Source organism: Parus major, chromosome 3 (genome assembly GCF_001522545.3).
Source record: "Parus major isolate Abel chromosome 3, Parus_major1.1, whole genome shotgun sequence".
Classification (NCBI taxonomy): domain Eukaryota; kingdom Metazoa; phylum Chordata; class Aves; order Passeriformes; family Paridae; genus Parus; species Parus major.
Window position 1 is genome coordinate 5,160,225 of NC_031770.1, and position 20,491 is coordinate 5,180,715.

At 43.8% G+C, this 20,491-nt stretch overlaps 2 protein-coding genes across 2 annotated transcripts in view; one reads left to right on the forward strand and one right to left on the reverse strand.

Annotated features, from left to right (window-relative positions):
* The window catches only part of LOC117244173 (misshapen-like kinase 1), a 22,322-nt gene continuing 1,831 nt past the window's right edge, over positions 1-20,491 (reverse strand). Inside the window, exon 4 of the mRNA XM_033513286.1 lies at positions 1-442. Within this exon, the coding sequence (XP_033369177.1) occupies positions 429-442 (14 nt within the window). The 3' untranslated portion in view covers positions 1-428. The remainder of the gene's footprint in view (positions 443-20,491) is intronic.
* On the forward strand, positions 2,670-19,903 carry LOC107201334 (D-beta-hydroxybutyrate dehydrogenase, mitochondrial-like). The gene is made up of 4 exons (XM_015620543.2): positions 2,670-3,030; positions 9,835-9,987; positions 12,714-12,844; positions 15,406-19,903. Exons 1-4 carry the CDS (start codon positions 2,688-2,690, stop codon positions 15,751-15,753), a joined length of 975 nt encoding a protein of 324 aa, XP_015476029.1. The 5' UTR covers positions 2,670-2,687; the 3' UTR covers positions 15,754-19,903.

The window sequence follows — 20,491 nt, forward strand, 5'->3', positions numbered from 1 at the left end:
CCTGAAATCAACCTGGAAGTCCCAGGGTGCAGTAGAGGAACACAGCCCATCCCAGCTCTCCTTTATCTTGGTCCTTTACAGAAACTTGACAGTCCTTTAGAAAATAAGTTTGTTTTGAGGGTAGAGATAACATGGCAACACAATAGCAAAAAAAAAATATTATGATGCCTTCCCAGAGCAACTTGTTATTTCACACTGTAAAATTTACTGGCATTTTACACAAAATAAAGCTATAAGCTTTGAAGCAAAAGCTTCAGAAGTTGCTGATCCCAGAAATACTCACAGAAAGAGCTGAAGATCCCTAGGCATTTTCTGAGAGCAGAATTTTCCAGATCCCCATCAGTATCAGTCTCTAAGTCTCTTCCACTTCCTCATCTACTTCCTCAGAATCCAAGCCTTCACTTAGACTTGCTACAGGTAAACCGCAACTAACTGGAATTGCCTAAGAGGTAAAACAGATTAAGATGGAGCTAAAAACTTCATTTTTTAAAATTCAAATAAGTCCTAAAGATGGGAAAGATTTCAGAAACTAGACAAAGTATTAAATTTAAAATACATATTATCATGCAAGCATGTGTATGTGTGTGTACACATGTGTGTATATATTTGAGTTAGGAACAGAATACTATAAACCAGAGGAAAATCATTCACAGAAACAAATAAATTTTATTGCAAATGTGCTGCACTGGAGACCTAAGTGGCCTCATTTCCTGGACTAGGTAGTCATGAAGTTGTTTTTAAGTGTGAAGGACACAGTTGCAATCCATAACTTTCAGCCTAAATGATTCCATTGCTTTGAAAACATACTGCTCCTGTTCTCAGATGGGAGTGTGTCACATTTGTGTACCACCTTTTTAACACCTTTAGATTTACTTTTTGTTTTTTAACAGAGCATGAAATTCAGAGGTTAGTTTGGTCACCTCTTAGTCTTCAAGAGAATGGTTTTGTCACTGCCTGTGAACCTTATGTTATTAACAGGATACAAAAGCTGAGAGAAGAGACTGGCACACACGGATGAGAGGTGGGTAGGAGGCATGGAGGAGGAGAATTTGGAATCCCTCCCTGTCTTTTTATGCCTGAGGGAACCAGACAGGGAAGCTGGCTGGAGGACAGGCTGTTATCAGCTCTCATGATTTTGAAAGTTGCATAATTATTTTGTTAATATAAAGACAAAGCTTTGTGACTCATGTAGTTGCAGAAGACTGAGTGATCTTTTAAAGGCTAAAAAGGGGAGGCATCTCCCAGTGTGATGGAACACGATCAAATAAATCCTACTGAGGACAAATATCTGGGTATCTTCTTTGGGGTTTACTTCTCCATGTCCTACTTTGTCTCCCAGCAGCAACAACCTGCTTTCCCAAGCCACTAGAGGCTTTGAATCCTATTATGCAATGCCTATGGAGAGCAACACAGAAGAAAGGGAGAGTACTTAACAATTTAAAGTTGAAATAAACCTAGGCAGATGTGCAGCCAATGAGACTAAAAACACAGGAATGCCTTGGCCCCTGAAAAAGCAAATTAAACAATAATTATTCCCTTTCTCCTTCAGATGTCATTAAAAAACTTTGTGTCAGTGCAAAGGTATCCCCAAGCAAACACAAACCACAGCTGACTGCAGGGATCACACAGTTTCTGGAGACTCCTGGACAGCCAGGCAACACCAGTGCAGAAACCCACCTGCCACAAGAAGATACAGATTGTTCACTAAATATAAACAGGGCTGACTGGAGAGCCACAGGGATGTAGTTTAAGCAAATATTTGGAACCTTCTCTGTGTGTGTTAAGACCTGCTGCTTCTTCTGCTGCTGTGTATATGTCAATGAATGACTGCCCCCTTTCAACTTTAAATCACAATTAATAAAGGCATCTGGTTCTTTCAGTCATTTCATTTTACTCAGAGGAGGCAGATATGATAAAGTATCACTTTCAAGAGCTGCTTGGAGAGTTGCTCAGATAAAAGAAAGGGCAGAGAAAATACTGCCTAATCACATTTCTCCTGTAATTGTAGCTCTCGGGGATTTTTTTTTTTTTTTCAGCAATGTATAATTGTCACTTTAGCCTACAAGAAACAGACATTTTCCTTCACCATGGGGTAATGTAGCCACCCTTGAGAAAACAACATAGACCTGAGCCGTAAAAAACCCAAGTGAATTTCATACTGCAACGTAATAGATAACATAAGATACAGCAACTATAACATAATAATGCAGCTGTTTTAGAAATCTCCACCTGACCGATCTAGAAACACTCATGGCTTCTTCCATGTGTGCCCTGTGGCCAGTGTGTAGTGGCAGGACGGTGTAAACTCAGCTGAGCCGGGAAGCCGAACTGTCCATACCGCTGGATCTCGGCATAACCCAGCTCCCTTTCGCCGGCACAGCTCCAGCTGACCGCGACATGATGCTTCCAGCCTGCGCTTTCTTTTTGAAACCAAAAGTGGGGGGAGACCCCGGTGGGAAGAAACCAAGCCCCGGGCTTCACCAGCATGCAGCCGCTCGGAAGGGCCGGGAACCGGCGGGATCGCGATCCCGGGCTCTCCGGGGCGGGGCGGTGCTTGCGGGCGCCCGCTGCTCCGGGGAGGGGATGCCGGGCAGGCGGGGAGGGGGTGCCGGGCTGGGAGGGCTCTGCCCGCAGGTTTCCGTTCCTCCCTCGCTGCCAGACAGCGCGGCTGTGGCGGCGCGGGCGGGATGTGGGCAGCGGCCCCTCTCCTGCTCCTGCTCCTTCTCCTGCTGCTGCTGCCGCCGCTGGCGCGGCTGTGGCGGCGCGGGGCGGCGCGGCTGGAACCGGCCGGGCGGGCCGTGCTCATCACGGGCTGTGACAGCGGCTTCGGGCACCTGCTGGCGCTCCGCCTCCACCGCCTCGGCTTCACCGTGTTCGCCGGCTGCCTGTGCCCCGGCGGGGACGGGGCGCGGCGGCTGCAGCGGGAGGCGGGCGGCGCCGGTCGCCTGCGGGTCCTGCGGCTCGATGTGACCCGCGCCCACGACGTGCGAGCCGCCAAGGAGCTGGTGCTCAGCCACCTGCCCGAGCGAGGTGAGGCCGGCGGGGAGAGAGGGTGGGGGGCTCGGCTGCCGGCAGCGCCAGGCACCGGCGGGCGCCGTGTCGCCAAGACGGCGGCTCGGTTCGCCCGGCACTGCTGGCTGGGAGGTACCTGAGAGGGATGGCTGGACCGTCACTGATGGGCTAAGTGCAGTTACCGCTATCGGTAATGACAGCAGGATTTTCTTAAAAATCCCTTGGTGCGTACACGGGCCGGGGTCTGTCCGAAGGTGCCGACGGTGTAAAGTGGGCGTGCTGCTCAGTGCGCCATGGGGGAGCTTCGCCTTTTCACCGGGACAGGATCTCCCAGAGTGGGGCGGCCCTGGAGCCACTCTGCAGGTACCCAATAGAAGAAAACGGCAGAGAAAGTGCAGAACAACGGTGCAGGCATTGGAGGGATGGGAATGTGATGCCTTTCTGGGCATGACTTGTGAAAGAGGAAATAGGTACAAGAAACGCAGCGAGGGCAGCCGCCGTGCCATACCAAAGCAGCTGATTCTTGGAACCACTTGAGGTTTGCCAGGCTAGTCCCTGGAGAGGTTACTGAAAGGGAAACGTGTCAATTATACACCCTACAGGGAGTGTGCACCCAGGGGAATGGATAGACTTAGCTCCAGAATAATTGCAGACAGCCTAAATCCTGGGTTATCCCTTCAGCACACATGACACAGCGCAGGTGAGGAGGCCACGGTCACCTCCTTTCCCACTGGGACTGCGTGGTGAGAATTAGCCAGTGTAATTCTGGGATACTCTTGGTGCAGAGCAGATTTCCTCAGGCTGAGAAATGGGATTCCCTCCAAATCACAAACAAACACTTTCTGCTCATACAGGGAATAAAAGTGGAGAATGAGGCACAGGGAGAGATAATGAAATGCAAGGCTTCTGCCTGCCTGGCTTATTAACTCATTGGGAAGGGGATGGAATGAGAAGTGAAGGAAAAAAAAGCCACATTGCTCATTAAGTACCTGTATTTATGGTTGATCTTGACCTTATTACAAAGAACAGCCTTTCTCCTCAGGCTTTTCCTCAACCTACAGATGAACACAAGTGTCTCCCAAAAACCCTTAAAGGCTCCATGGGGACCAGGTCACTTGAAACTCTGGGTTTCACATAATTTATCCTGCAATTCTGACAGCTTATGCTGTCCTGCAATGGTTGTGCTCATGCTGCCATGTAGACCCTGGAGTCCAGAGTCAGCACTAACTTGTGGGTTCTCCTTGCTGCTTACAGGTTGTGGTTGTGCCTTCAGATCAATTCCAGGTCCCTCCAGACACCCAGCACGGCTGGTGTGGAATGCAGCAGGCACACAGTGTGTGCACAGGGGTGTTCCTGGGCTGTCACTCAGGCCCTCACGCCTGGGACACTGGGCTGGGCAAGCACACACATTTTTCTGAAACCTTTTTACATGGCTGGGCAGCTCTGCTGCTACAGAATTTTGAGAGAATTCTGCAAAGGCAGAAAAGTAAAAGCAATGTTATAGATCCAGGTAGCGCAAAGGCACAAGAACCCTGAGTGATGAAACCTTAGGACAATTTCCTTTGTGGATCATGGACAGTCACATCCAGGGTCTACAGGAGAGAACTGACCGAAGTAGAAATCAAATGCAGCTCTGACATTTGTTATGAGGAGAGCAAAGAGTGGGTGGTGAGGCCGGTAGACTGTTGTAAATAAGTACTGAACAGATAAAATATCCAATGGCTTTTGGTTTTTGCACAAACAATTCAAATTGTGTGGATGTAGGGATCCAGTAGATTGTGCTGAAAGGTTACAGTAGATCATGCATTACCTTGCTTAAAAGCTGTGAAAGCTTCCACATTTTAAGTAGCTGCTGGAAGTGTTTTGTATATCACTGTTAGCTTTTAAGTACTTTGGGACAGTTTTCTCCGTTTCTCCCTCTCCCTCCCTAACAATAGGACAATTATCTTCAGCAATGTTCTGTAGAAACTGAGAAGAGGAACCTATCCCTGGGAATCACTAGGTACTGCTTAGGGATTATTCCCTCTTTTTTTTGCCATTTTAACTATAATCAGTTTCACACAGGTATGAAAGATTTTAAATTCTGAATTCTGATCACCAAAACATTCCTGTATCGTTCCAAAAATAGTCACTTCAATAATCCCAGGCCTAGTGGTAGGTGTGCAAAGGCCACGGATTCCAAATGCAACCTCAGAAGTTGGGCCAAAATAAAGAGAAAACAGTTAAATGATAATTGTTTTTTGCATGCCTGCATTTAAATAGTTCAGAGTAAATCCTGGTAAACATTAAATATTCTTTATGATTACAGCATCATCCTTTCCATGGACTATGCATCTCAGAATAGTAGGGCTTTTTGGGAGATACGCTGTTTTTTGAGTCTCCTTAATCTGCCTTTTTCCTGGGCCCAGGATAAGTAGACTTACAAAAATTAAAAGAGACTTTCTACTTTAAGTAGACCATTCAGTATAAAATGTACACCAAAAATATGTAAAATATCAGAATAAAATCAGAGTATCAGGAATAAAATACAGTTCTCCCTACTAGTTCTACTGTAACCATAACTAGCCCAAGCTCCTCATTATCTTCTCTCTCTCTGTTAAGAGTAGAAATCCAAAGCCAATATGAAGTAGACCAGGACTTCAGAGCATGGTGATTTGCAATTCTATTAGGCTCTAGAGCAAACCTTAGAATTTTTCTGGTTTTCTTCTGTTTCAAACCAGAATTTCCCTTCCTTTTCTTGCCTGTTGTGAGTGGGTGACAGCTAGTGGGCTAGCTGGAATGGAGGGATATTAATGTTAGTCCCACTTCCTACTTCAAGGTTATTAAGTACTCTCTTACACTTAATTATGATTTTCTATTCATGGCATTCACCCATGGTACAATATTTTAGTCCAGACTCCCTATAGAAAGAGATTATCCTTACAGTGAAGAGAATTTCAGCATAATATTCCAAGCAAAGGCTGGTGACTCATGAATGGATGTAAATATAACTCAGGAGTCTCATCTGGCCTCATCTGCATTGCCACAAACAGACTGGGTTGTTCCCTCTCCTCATTTTTCAGAGGAACACAGCAAATCACACTATCCTGCCTTTGGCTAGGTCTGGAATCTATCAGAAAAGAACTTGTCATTTTCACATGGGCTCAGAGAAGAAACTCCAAAGATCAGTGATCCCAAGAAAACCTGTTAGAATTTGGAGAGTGTGGCAGAATTCTGTTATTATCTGAGTGTTGGCACCAACACAGAAACAAACTGATTTTCAAAAGGTTTTGCAAACCTGCAGCTGCATTAACTTTAATAGAAAGAGGAATTTTAAGAGTTTATGGAAAAAAATATCAGATATCTTTTGGGCCGAAATAAGGACTTTGAATTTGTGCCTTTTGGTCACCATGTTGTGAAGTAGAAATTATTGGGGAGCTTATGTGAGAGCTGGTGTTCTCCAGAAAGCTTCTCTCACTAATCTTAAGTTCAGTTTCCTAAAGTGATTCTTAGACCCATGGCTGTATCTTTTAATCTTTGTTATCAGGATCTATTTTCCCAACGAAGAGACCAGTGAAAATCTCTGTGACATCCAGTCCTGCTTTCCAGTTTATTTTTTCCCTGTCTTCTGAAGCATAGTCTAACACCTCTCTTTTTAAGTTGTGTTTGGACTGAGTTCTGTTTTGACAATCTGACACACCAAACATCAGCTGCTTTTTCCAAATGTGTCTCTGCATGGACATTGAGGAAATGCAGCATCACTCTCCTTCAGCTGTTCAGTCCTTGTGCCTTGGCCTTCAGGATTTCCATCTGCAGTTTTTAGGTTACCTGAGCTGCATTTGTCTAAGAAAATTTACAATATGTTTTGAATGCACATTTATAGCATTAATTTTTACCACAAACCTTTCAGGAAAGGAAGACCAAAACAGATTCAAGTACCCTGAAAACAGAGCTGAGCAGGTTGTTTCTCAGGAAGTAGGAAATATCCCGAGAAAGTGGCATAAGGGAATAATGAACTGTTTTTTATTTGGGTAGAATTTTGTGACTTGATTCAGCTAAACAAAGCGGCAGGAAACATTCTGAAAAATATCAGAACATTTCCCATTTGGGAATTCCAGAATGTTCTAAGAAACAATACGTTTTGCTTAAGGGCAAACAAAGTGTTTTGAGATGACCAGGTGTAAAGTGTCTTTTCTTGTTTAACTTAATCTTCTCTTTAAAAAGTCTGTCTTAGTTTAACTCCCACCAATTTTCCTCTTCATGGATTTTGATTTGGACACTACACAGAAGGAAGGAGCCATTATTTTGTGAGCTCTGTTGTTACACACAGGCTGGCCTCACCAGCAGCCACCTGGAGGCATTGAAGCACATGAGGCAAATGGCTGGAGAGAAAACTTAAGCCTTGCAAGCTAAATTCTGAGTTTCACAGTTTAGAGAAATAGGAAGAAAATCAATTGTCTAAAGATTAATGGCTATATTTCTGAAGGCCTGATGAAATCAGGGTTATGTGGAGCAAGCACAGAGTCCAGTGGCAGAAGCAAAATTACTTTTTTTAATTAGAAAATGTAAAGCTGAAAAGATTGGAAAACAGCTTTTGTCATGATGCCAGGCTTTAGTTTGGGTTGTGTTAGCTAGGTTATGTAAAAATAACCCTGAGTATAGAAACCTCCAGCTTTGAGCAGAAACAGATGGGGTGTGCAACCACTCAGCCCATCTGCAGATCAGGTCACGTGCAAGTACAAAAATACTGATAATTAGCTTCTACAGAGCGCTCTCTAAGCCATTGATCTGGAAGCATTTTATGGGGAGGTAAGTCCCATGGGGCTGGGTTCCATTTTGAAATGGAGAAATAAAGCCAGAGAATGATGGAAAGACATGGAACAACACAGCAGTGGCAGGGGGAAAAGGAAGTCCAGGATGCCCAATTCCATGGCAAATTTTTAAGGCCATTTCCTCTCCTCTATCTACTAACATTTGGGGCCATGGAACAGAAGTGAGTCCAGAGGAAACTGTGGCATTACTGGGCAGCAATCTGTCTGTAACTGAAGTTGTAAGAGAGGTCCTGTGTCAAGTATTGCTGTGAGACAGGCTGCTCAATAGCGGTTGATTCTCTTTGGAGGATAGAGTTACCCAGGTTCTGGGGGGTAAATTCCTGATTTTGAGTGTTTTGCCCTGCAAATGAGGCATTCACTAAAAGAAAACAGTTTCTTTCTCTGTTTAAAGGCTGATTTTATTAGGTAATACAAGTAGTAGTGTACATATATGTTAGAAAAGCTTACAGAGGTCTGCTTTACAAACTAATTCCAAAATTTTAAAGTTTCATCTTTCACTACTTTGTGAATGAAATCTAATATTGGCAGTTCTTGTCAGGGCTCTGGAAGGACCAAGATACTATGAAATTATTTCAGTAGGTTTGTTGAAGAAGATCAGAAAGAGAAGGGTTCAACCCAGAGGTTTCTGCAGTGCCTTCACTAAGGTGAGCAAAAGTCCCTTGAGAATCACTCAGCTGCCACAGGTACAGGAGGCTACAGCTGGGTCAGCGTCACTTTTTCCCCAAACTCTTGTGTCCAGAGGGAGTAAGAGAGGCACTAAAACCTGCTCTGCCTCTCCAGAAACCCAGGATTGGAGGTCTTGTAGAAGGCACGACAAAACAATTATTTGCCTTGGACACCTACAAGGGTTCTTTAAAAGAAATGCACGAGGAAAATTGTCAAGGCTGGCAGAACTAAGCTGCAAATTCAGCTGTTTCAGCACCAGCCAGTGCCCTGGTACTCCTGAGTTACACTGCTGGTCACCCTGGAAATGGTGTCAGTCAGGTCTGGAGGACAGGAACAGAAATGCACTGCACCACTCCGTGCTTTGCTGTACATGCACAGTTACAGGCTGTGCAGGCAAGAACAGTCAGCAGGGTTTAATCAGCGCTTAGGCAGCGTGTCAGCTCCAGCCTGGAGTGCTCCCCACTCCAACACACAGCGTTCCCACAGTCCTATTAGCACTGCACAGGGCTCACAGGAGACCTGCTGTGCCTTTGGGCTAAAGGCTTCAGCTTCCTGTCACTGAGCTCTGCTAGAAAAAGTTTTGCTGCCAATATGTTTCTGCTTGTAAACACTGAAATCTTTCTGTTTGTCAGGGGGCAGGCTCTTCAGCACCAAAATCTGTCATTACATGGGGAATAAAATTATTCAAAAGTACAAAACTGAAAAAATAGTGACCCTGATTGGTAGCCACTGACCCTGCTTGGTTACTTTTCCTCATGTTGCAGCCATGTACCTGATTGTGGCTGGTTTCAGAAGAAATCAGAGCTCAAATCTTGGAAAAAGATGCAAGACTTAGGCTCTTAAATTAGGCACTTCGAAAATAGTGCCCCTTAGCCTTTAGACTGCTTAATATAATTTTCACAAAGCTGCTCATAGCACACAGTGGGATTAAAGTAATTAAAATATCATGGTAGACCACACTGGCAGTAAGATGTAGTCTCAATGAAGCCTCCCTGATCATGTTATTCATAAATATCTTAAGACAACTGTAGAGTGAAGGATTATTAAATAGCACTGAGACTTATAGGAATGGTGTCCCTGACCATGGGAGGAGGGGGATAGAACTGGATGATCTTTAAGGACTTTTCCAACCCAAACTATTCTATGGTTCTATTTAGTCCAGATTATGGCAACAATGGCATTCCTTCATTAAACAAAACATGCCTGCACTTTTAAGTGGAAAAGGTAAAAATGTTATGTAACTATACAGTTTCCCCCAAGGGTCTGAATCAGAGGTGTTGCTTTGTTATCTAACAGGGCTTGCTTTGCAGTTAAAGATGCTTCCTGACTCATTTCTCTTCCATAGGTTTCTGGGGGCTTGTCAACAATGCAGGAATATCAACATTTGGCGAGACAGGGTGGCTGCCTATGGAGACATATGAAAAATTTGCAGATGTGAATCTCCTTGGGAGCATCAGGACAACTCTGGCATTTCTCCCCCTTCTAAGGAAATACAAGGGTAATGCTAATCCACTGTTATTTAGAGTTGTAGAATAATTAGCTTACTATAATCAGGGTAATGTAGCATCTATAAAAGAGGCTTTAATTGTCTCTCACTGAACTGAAATGACAGCTTCCTTCTGTGTGGCCTGAAAGAGCAACTTGATCCTGAAAAGAGGGTAAAGTCATAAGGGGAAAAAATATCCTTAAAGAGTCTTTCTTTGCAATCCATAGAAAAAAGTATTTAAAAATAAGGATTTCTCTCAGTGTTTGACTCAAAAAAGAGAGGAAGAACATTTACCATAAATCATTAAGCCCAGGCAAACCTTTTAAGCACTGACAATCCAAAAACTCAAAGATCCATTAAACTGCTTAATTTTGTTATTTAGGCTTTACAATTTTATTGTTTGGCAACTAGGAGAGGAGGAATGACCCTGCAGAGGTGAACTAGAAACATCCAGCTTCCAGTTCCAGCTCTGTGAAGCCTCTGTGACCTTGGGCAGGAAACTTCAAGTATGTAGAGGTGCATGGGTATCCAGTGAGATAAATACATTTGCATGAACCTCCCTACATGTGGGGTTTTTCCTTCTTTCTGAGAAGGAATGGTTCAATAACCCTGTGCAGCATTGGCAGCATGTCTTGGGTGCTTTGCAGTTTGTTCCCTACCTGTCTCCATCTGTGTTTGGGGAAGAAGATCCCCTCTTCCTTGTCTGTTCTGGCTGTAGGCTCTTTAGAGTGAGGATTTGTGCTCTGTGTGCAGCATCAAGCAGAGGAAGGGGTAGATTTCACCTGGAAACCCCAGGTGTCACTGCTACACAAACTGTTGGTAAGATAAAAACATCTCTTTTTTGGGCTATTCTGCTTCTTTCTGTTTGGCTGCCTTTGGTTGATGATATTCTGACATGAGAAGAAAGAAGCCTTTAAATACTGCAAGCTGGATATGTTTTTGTAGAAGAATGTGCTATTGTGTGTATCCAGTGAATGTGTTATGTGGCCATTACACAGGGAGACATCTCTTTTCCCTGTCATGTCCTACTTACTGGTGAAACTATGTGATGCTGATGCACCTGAGGCATTTCTCTGACCCCATGAATTGCACAGGGTTACTTTGAAGCAAAAGTGACTAATTGTTTGTGCAACATTAAGCACATGCATAAACCTTTAGAAGGTTTGGGTCTGGAGGGCTGAACACAGAGCTTAGCTCAAAGGAACATTTTATCTCTATCTCAAGGCTGTCAGTGTTTCCTTGATTAAGTCCTGCACTCCATTTTCAAGTACCATCTGTGTAGTAGAGGAGGTCAAGGCACTCCAGGAAGAATCCAAAAGAAGAATCCTAGATTTCCTGTCACCTTCCTTGAAGGAACAACCAGGACAGCTAAAGCTTATGTGACTGGGGAGAGCAAGTGACCTCTCCAAATTAAAAACTTGAATTACAGACATTAGAGCATCCTTTTGGGGTAGCTGGGTTTCAACTCCCTTAGACACAAAGAGAAGTTAAATGAGGTGTCCCACATCCTGGGTGTGTGTCCCAGACCACTCAGCTACTGGACAAAGGAGGCAGAAGTTATGCTACCCATGGCTTACTGCCATGGATGTACACCTATTCCAAGAAACACTACAAAATTATTAATACAATTATTATTACTTTTAAAGGGAGGTAATGCTCTCTAGCCTAGGACTTAAACATTCTACCCTGAGAGGAGCAACATTTCCCCATATCTTTTCCAGCTGGCCAGGCCAGCTGATAGAGCATCTTGATCAGCAAGCTGGTAGTTATTTTCCTTTTACTGTATATAAGATTTATTTGGGATGTTGTAGGAAGGCAGGAAAACTAATTCAGAATGACAGATTTCACTGCATTCCCATGATACCTTTTGATATCCCCCTACACTGTTCAGTTTGGTGAGATCTGGGGCCCAGATGTTATCTGCATCTGTGGCAGCAACAGGAGTGCAGCTGTGTTCTCTGTATTGAAGGCCATCTTCTTCCTCACCTCTGATATTTGTATATCTACACTCAGACATTCCTTACCCCATGGTAGGACTAGGTGACAGAAGTTTACAAGGAAACAATGGAAATGAACCACAGTCCAGTGCCTCAAATGAGGAATCTGCTACTTAAGGCTTGCCTGCACTCAGCAGGAGTTAGAAAGGAGAAAAGCAGCACAGATCAGGGAAATCATTGTAAGGTATTATAAAGCTGCACACATTTGGCAAGTCACATTTCCTCAGTGAAGCTTATCACTGTACAGTCTGGCTTGGACTTTATATGCACAGTTATAAAACCGGGTCTCAGTGCAGAGATATCATTAGCACAGAAAAAACTGATATTAGTAACCATATATCCAGCTCAGGGAAAATCACCTCCCCTCTCCTCTGCAGTCCTTCTCCTCTTACTAGCACAGTCTCTTTGTACTATTTTTCAGTCATTAGGGCACTGCTTTGTTTCCATCTTTTTCATCACATCTCAGGCTCAGAAGGAATAAGCAGCACAGTGGGAATGTGTTACACTTTGTATAGTCCAACATCTGTCACTAGGTGGAAGATTTTTGTGTGAAGTTTTCGGCTTAATGAATGCCCTTCTGTGCTGGACTGCACACTGACACTGCCCAGCTTTGGCACAGTGTACAGTAGAACAGTCTCCTGCTAAACACCACATTCTTAGCAGCTCCGAAGACTGAGCTGAACTGATTCCACTTTAAAGACTGAGAGTGAAGTTATATTATTTGTACTGTTTTCTTTCTAGGACGTATTGTTTTCATGTCCAGCATCATTGCCTATTTTGCTTTGGGAAATGGCATTTATTCTATGACCAAGGCAGCTATTGAAAAATTTTGTGATGCTTTAAGACTGGAAATGAAGAAGTTTGGTGTCCAGGTAAGTGATGTAACAAGAACCTGGAAACCAGGTAAGGGATGTAATGAGTTATGTGAAACAAAGTAACAAAGGTAAAAGATCAGAAATGCATTCATGGATGCAGCTTCCTTTTGGAAAGAGGTGGTTTCTCTGTGGCTAATCAGTCAGCTGGAAATCACAGGGAACAGCAGTCCTGGGTGATGTTTTTGGTTCTGAGAAGCTGGTGGGTAACAGGTCTGTGTGTCAGCACTGAAACTTCCACCCTTTCTCCACATCCTCTGCAGTGAAGCTTCCTCACACAGGCTGCCTGAGCTCCCAAAAGCAGTGAGGAACCCAAATGTTCCCTGGGTGGCTGAAGAGAGCCCAGACACTGAGTCTGTGCAGCCAGAAGGAGGCTTTTTACTTGCCTGAGGGGTTCCTTCTCTCCTCTTACAAGACCAACTCCTTGCTTTTTGTGAGAACAGCTATGCTGCAAGAGGCAGAATTGTGCAGAGTAATTATGTTTTTATTCTCTTAACCTAAGAGGCTCTAAGAGTGCTCTTAGAGCCCTAAGCAACTCTAATAGTCAAACCTGAAGCTTAGATCACTAAGTAGCTTCACTGGGCTTTTTCCTTGGAGTCACTCTATTGCTGAAACATTTTTCTCAAACACTCAAAGTCTTCCCTGGCAGGTTTGCATTGGTGTATTGTGTTTATGTACTCAAATTTACAGCATTGTTCATAAGCTTTGTGTTGGAAAATATTACAGCTATGCATCTATTAGCTACCCCTGTCATATAAATATGAAGGGCTGTAAAATGCAAGTGACTTTACACATCCTAATACCACACAGCACGATGAGGATTTCTGCTGATTAGCAGAGGATAATCTCAAATGCATGGAAAGGCTTAGTTTAACAGGTTAGCTACTCTGGTTGTCTTGAGATTTTTCCTGTTCCACCTATGCAGAAGTCCCAGCCCACAACTGAGTGAGTCAGGCTGACAAACATTTTTGGAGTATCTTTGAGAGGTGTTTTTCTGTTTCTCACTGTATGCAGAATGCTGGCTGGCATTTGCCTGAGAGCCTACACTGTGGAGAGTCTACAAAATACATGGTCCTTGTTTCCACTGCTCCCTTGCACTGTTCTGTGCTCCTCTCTGTCCTTTCAGGAAAAAGCTGCTTAGAGGTGGCAAGAAGCAGATAGAGCTATGGCTCTGTCCCTCTGAACTCTGGCCAGGCAAGCTGACAGCCTACAGGAAATAAAGTGTGTGTCTTCCAGTGGAAAGGCTACAAAAAATGTGGGAAGGGCAAAAACTAAACCATCTATCCTTCTGTCCAAGCCAGCACCAAAAAAAGAAGCTTTCAAAACCCCTTTGTTAACAATAAATCTGGGAAGTTTACTATTGGCATTAGTTTGGCTGATACCAAGCACTTTTCTAAATAGCACCAGAAGGGAGGGCTCCCAAGGATGCTGTGTGACAAACCTGCTTGAGGCAGCACACGGTGTCCCAGCTGTGCACACCATCCCTCTGCTGGAGTTTATCTGCATCCCTCCCTTTGCCCTGTGCATAGGACCTGCACCCCAGTCCTCCCAGAGAGCAGCAAATCCATCACCACACAGGTCAGCAGGCAGGGACTGACACAGGTGGGAGCCTCTGCTGGGTGGGCTGGATGGCTGAGTGAAAACATCAGGGTTTTATATCATCACATACTTCCCAGAGAATGCCTGTCAGATCCCCAAGTCTCTGACACAGCTCAGCATGGGTTTTCCTCACCTTGTGTTTCAGTCTTTAGAAATCAGGTCAGTTAAATGCCACAGAGCTTTTAATGTTGCATATCTACAAATAGTTTGAACAAGGCTGCTGCTAACTGAGGAACAGCATGTGTGCTGTGAGTGCTCAGCCTGCTCCAAAACTCCTTGGAATACTCAGAAGGGAGCAGAACAGCAGCAACACACAAAGAAAACATGTGGAGCAGAAAAGGACTTGTGTGCTTTTAATTTAAATCTATGCACACAGATCTACAGAAATTTGCTAGTGGCTTCAATGTGAGGCAGAGCAGGACCTGAGATCCCTCTGTTCTTTGCTGACAAGACTTGGTTTACTTTAAATTACATCTACTTGGGGAAAACAGCACTTCTTTCCCCAAGACCCGATAATTTTCTTTGATATCTCCTTTTGTCCCAAATTGGGTCAAAAAATTATCAATTGCAAGGTTCTCCACTGAGTGAAAAATCCAAAGTATTCCACTTTGGTGACATCAAAGTCATACTGAAATGGTTTGTCTCAGTATTGTCAAAACATTTATACTGTTAAACATTCTACAGCAATCAGAGATGCTCTATTGCATTCTGAAGGTGTGCTGAATAGTCAAAACAAGAACATTAACATCAGAGCAAAATGAGGAAGTCAGAATAAAGCACCTCTGCAATCTTAAATATTTTACAGGAATATATTTGGTTTCAGTCAAGTTTCCAGGGTTAAAATTTCAACAAATCAGCATTTTCTGGCTGTCTGTAGAGAGCTTTTGTGTTACTGACTGTAGTATTTAATTGAATTCACGATGACTGATTGCACCTTGGTAAGTTTTACATCTTCCTTTCAGGTCTGTATTATCCAGCCAGGAAACTATGCACGCTCTACAAAAATTCAGCCACCACTGAGTGCTGAAGAGATCTGGAGTGAACTCAGTGAAGAGGAAAAGGCTGTTTACAACAAGGAGTATGTTCAAGAGCGGGCAAACTTTTTCAACAATATCCTCAGTGAGGGAAGCACTAATGGCAGTGAGGTTGTGGATGCTATGGTGGATGCTCTAATATCTCCTGCACCCAAGGCACGTTACATGGTGGCAAAGCTGAAGGAGAAGGTCCTGGTGTTTGTATGTGCTTTGTTCCCAACTGCTGTGATGGATTCTGTTCTGTCTTATGCTCTGAGCAAAGTAAAACTTGCATAGCCTACAGTGGTGCTATTCACTGACTCAGGTGAGGCCATTTATACAATGTGAAAGTCAAAGCTGATTTTAATGCCCCCATGTGTCAATAAAGTGACACCAATTAACCAATAAAAACTTTGGGGTGACTCCCTAGTCAGAACTGTCACTGATTGCTAGGGAAAAACATACAGGACTTTGTGTAAAATTAAATCATTTGTTTAAGTAACTTTATCTCTCCCCTGTGGGAAAACCCCATCCACTTAAGCCACTTTACTTATTGCCTGGAAAATTTAATACATCTTTTCCTGAAGCAATAGCAGGTTATTGTGTTACAGACATGATGCAGACAAAATGGAGCACATCCTAAAGGGCAGCTGTACACCTGAAGTCATTACAGCAGAGATGAAAAGCCCTTACTTGTAGAAACCTGAGTAGCAATTTATTTAGGGGAGATAGGAAGAGGTTAATGGAAAAGTCATAGAAAGGAGCATTGGACCTTGAAATACTTTGAATGGAGTTAAATGGCTGTAGCAAGTTAGGAAGTCTTGAAGCTCCGAGCAACCTGGTTTAGTGAAAGTTGTCCCTGCCCACAACAGAGGGGCTGGAAATTGATGGTCTTTAATGTCCTTTCCAGCCCAAACCATTCTGTGATTCTATGAATAATAAACTTGTAATATAAATACATTGTCCTTGCTAACTAAAGTTCAGTCCTTTTTCAGGTGCTCTGGATAAATCTGTAACAAAGCAAATATATCACAGAGTTTGGAAAACAGGTTACATATCCCATTTATAAATGAATATTTAATCCTAAATGAACTCTATTTTTTATCTGATGTCTGGACTAATCAATGTGTTGACCTGAAGTGTAGTGAGAAAGCTAAACACCAAGGAGACATATCAGTATACTTGGAGCTCAGAAAGAACATTCAGGTTTGGCTGCTATTGTAAGGAATAAGGTCTAAAGAGAAGAATACAGGAAATAACAGGAAAGGGAAACATTTATCTGTGAGAGTAATTGATCACAGTAGCTCCATTAACACTCTCCTACTAGTTGTCATGGAAGAGATTTACACATACAATTTTAAATTTGACTCGGTTATGGTATTTGCTCTGGGGCCAAAAGATTCCAGAAGAGCTGGGATCAAGCTGTGGTGGCAGTGATAGATACAGGGCAGCAGTACTGAGCATTAGTTCCCCCATGCCAGGTCTCCCATATCAAATCAAAGACTCTGCTATAAGTTGACATAGTTAACTTTTTTGTCTGAAGCAAAAATTGCACTCTATATCTGGGAAGTCCTTCCTAACATAATTAATTAACTACTGAGAAAATTTATGCTCTCTCATGGTGGGTAATTTGGGCAGTGTGAGTCAGGAACATAGGTGAGATGAGCCCACAGAGTGACAATTCCAGGCTCTCTTCTGGTATACTCAGCAGTGGAACAGGCACTGCACCTGTTGGAGATTGTGGAACACGTTATTTCTCTTTCCAAAGGCTGAACCCATCCCTGGAGCTGGCATTGGCAAGAGGACAAGCCTGGGCTCCCAACTGTTCCACAGACTGTCACTACAGGATAATCAGATGATTATTATCCCTCTCCTCATTTAACCACAACTGAGCAAGGCCAAGCAAGGGAACAGGAATGAGGCTTATTCCAACTGAACCAATCAATTTCTTCTATAGGAATTCCCCCTGCTTGACCTCAGGGATTTCAGCAGCCCTGCATTGCTTTGGAAGCATTGCTTTCATGCTCTTAGCTGTTCTTTGTGCAGATTACCCTTCCTCACAGTAAGCAGCACAGGACTCCACAAGCAGCTTTGAAGTCCAGATGTTTCTCCATCAGGCCCATGGTATGTGTGCTGATCTCTGCCCCCAAACCAATGTCACTTTCCATTACACTGTCTCCCTTCTATTTACATTTCTAAAAGCTACTGCACTAAGTTGCTGAGAGCCAGCACCACCAGATCTGGCTCACAGACACAAAATAACTTCCAACTGGAAATTCTTCATTTGCTGGGTATGGGGTGAAGCATGTGATCAATATTTCAATACCCTCATGTAACGTAAGATGAGAAAGGCTCCAGAACATTTATTCCTTCACCTTGAAAACTGAGAACTTGCAGTGCACAGGATTTTAAACAGGATACAGTGACAGGATGAGAACTGATGGGACAAATAAGACAGTTTGTATTTTCATTGCCATCTAACCATTGGCATGGCAGCTAACTGAAAAACAGCTACAAAATTACCGTCTTTATTCCTTCCCCTCAGCTTTTTAACATTATGATCTGCAGATAAAGAACTAGTAGAGTCAGAGCTTGTTATTAACAGAACATCCCACTAAAGTAATCTGGAATCCTCCCACTGAGTTCTATGTGTTCCAAGGCACAGTGTTAGACCAATAAACATGAAAATAAATAGTAGAAATAATTTCAGAATCCCTGGGCTTAGTAGAAAAGAGACCCTCAGAGGAAACGGTGATGGAAGGGGTGCAGCATTCTCTCCTCCACAAGTGCCATAGGGTACAGAAGCTGCAGGATCAGTAACAGAAGGTTTTAGTGAACAAACCTTGGTAACCAAGTCAGTGATGAACTCTGAGGACTCCCAAAGCTGTCAGCTCTTCAGTGAACTCCTGCCCTGCTCTGTGGCCCTGGAAAGCTCCCCTGACTCTAGGGATCCTAGCCTTCATGCTGGCCATGCAGTACCTGGGAAGCACATGCTGGGAGTGCACAGTTGCTGGACTGCCCCACCATCCCTTTTTACTTTGCCACATCCCTGGCTGAGAAATGCCTCCCTCTTCCTCAGTAACTCTGAAATCACCTTTACCTCAAGTCAAGTTGAAGTGCAGGGGCATACAAGTCTACATTTACAACATCCAAAAAAAGAAACCATTTTAGGAAAAATTCAGGTGATAAAGATAAAAAACCAAACAACCCCCCCCCCCCCAAAAGCCCATAACCAAACCTCTAATGACATTTCTCTTACACTTGAAATACCCCTCTCCCAACACCCAGCTAAGCTGCTGCAGACCCTTTCCTGAGACTGTTTTTCTATGTAGCATTCATCTCAGCTGCATTCAACACAGAACTTCTTGGAAAAACGCTTCAGCTTTTATCACTATTTGTCTTTATAAGCCTTGCTGACAATTTGAGAACTTTTTTTTCCCCTTGAAAACAGCCATGCCAAAAGAGACTCAGCTTTCTTCCCAAGTCTCTTCTCCAAGAACACAGTATCAGGGACCTAACAGTTATTTCACGGATTTTCTCTTTGATGAAAAGGGCTGTTCCTAAGAGTGCATATTAACAGGTAGAAAGAATCAGCTTTAGTTTTGACATTAAGCAGTTATGGAAAGAGTATAAAGTAGAGTAAAAAAAGCTATACCAGTTTAGTAAGTTGTACATTGATCTGAGTGATATCAACAGCTCTGTACAGTGGCATCAGAAACAGAGCAGATCCCAGGAAATACAGGAGGAGGAGCTGGGTGGTACCTGCCAGCACAGTTCTCAGGAGGCTGTGCTGCTGCATGAAACAAAGATTGTCTCAAGGAGACGATTTCCCTCCCTTGAGAGGGCACAGTTGGAGCAATGCCCCTACAGCAGCTCCCAAGACGACCTTCAGAATTAGCCAATGTGTAAATTTGTGTCATTCTCCCAAGCTGGCAGATCTGAATAGGGAGATTTTGGGTGGAATACACCACACAGCAGATTTTTCTTGCAGTAGCATCAGAATCCAGAGAGATGAATAGCGGTGATAATTACTTCCACGGTAGAAAGGCATACGTGAAAACCAGGCAATCCTCAAGCACACCTTGCAGCAGAAGTCAGGCTGCCACCAGCCCAGCTCCCTGTGATGTCAGCAGGACTCCAGTGCCATCCAGCCTGAGTCCTTGTGGTGCACGGCCTCCCTCCAGAGGTCAGCTGTGGGACAGCTGCAGCATCCTTGTGCTTTGACATCCACAGAGAAAACACAGTCCAGAGACAGCAAGTGGAACAGAGGATGGCAGCTGCATTGTTCCACATGTTCCAGGAGGAACTGTGTAGTGCTGTCAGCCTGGCACCTTCTGCTAGCACCAAACCAAACTTCACAGCCTTTGTGTTTTGAATATTTGGAAGCACCTGTTCAGCACTGAAACGTTTTCATGTGTAATTAAATTATTTTGGAGCTGCAAAGTGAGCACGTCAGTCATGGGGGCTTTATCTATCATAGGGAAGAATGTATGTTGCAGGAACAATTGAGGTTAATGTTTAAGAATATATAAAACAAAGGGGAAACATATGCTCCTCAGTAATTAATGCTTTTTGAATAATCTTGATTTGGAAATGATTTAGTGGTGATCTCATTATTAGACACAGTAGGTAAACCTATCTGCTGTGGGTTCCACAGGTTGCATTCATCCAGGGAACCACAAAGCCAGTGAAGCACTTCTTGGATTGTCCCAGAAGCTCCTTCCTGGCTGTGAGAGATGTCCCATGTGGAAAGGGAGGGGAGCTGCTGGCTCACCCAGGAGAAAGCAGCCTCAAGGCTGTCCTAACTCACAGCACATTGGAGCTGTGGGCAGCACTGCCCTCAGGTGAGGGCTCTTGCAGTGAGTCCTGGGGCCATACCAGAGCACATGCACACTGTGCCCACATCTGTGCTGCGCTGTGTCTCCCAGCTTTGGCTCTGGGAGCTCCAGGGTATGTTCAAAGCTCAAAGCTCGGGACAGTTTACACCTTTCCTTCCTTAGTGCAGTCAGTTACATTTTTACTAGCACCATCCCAC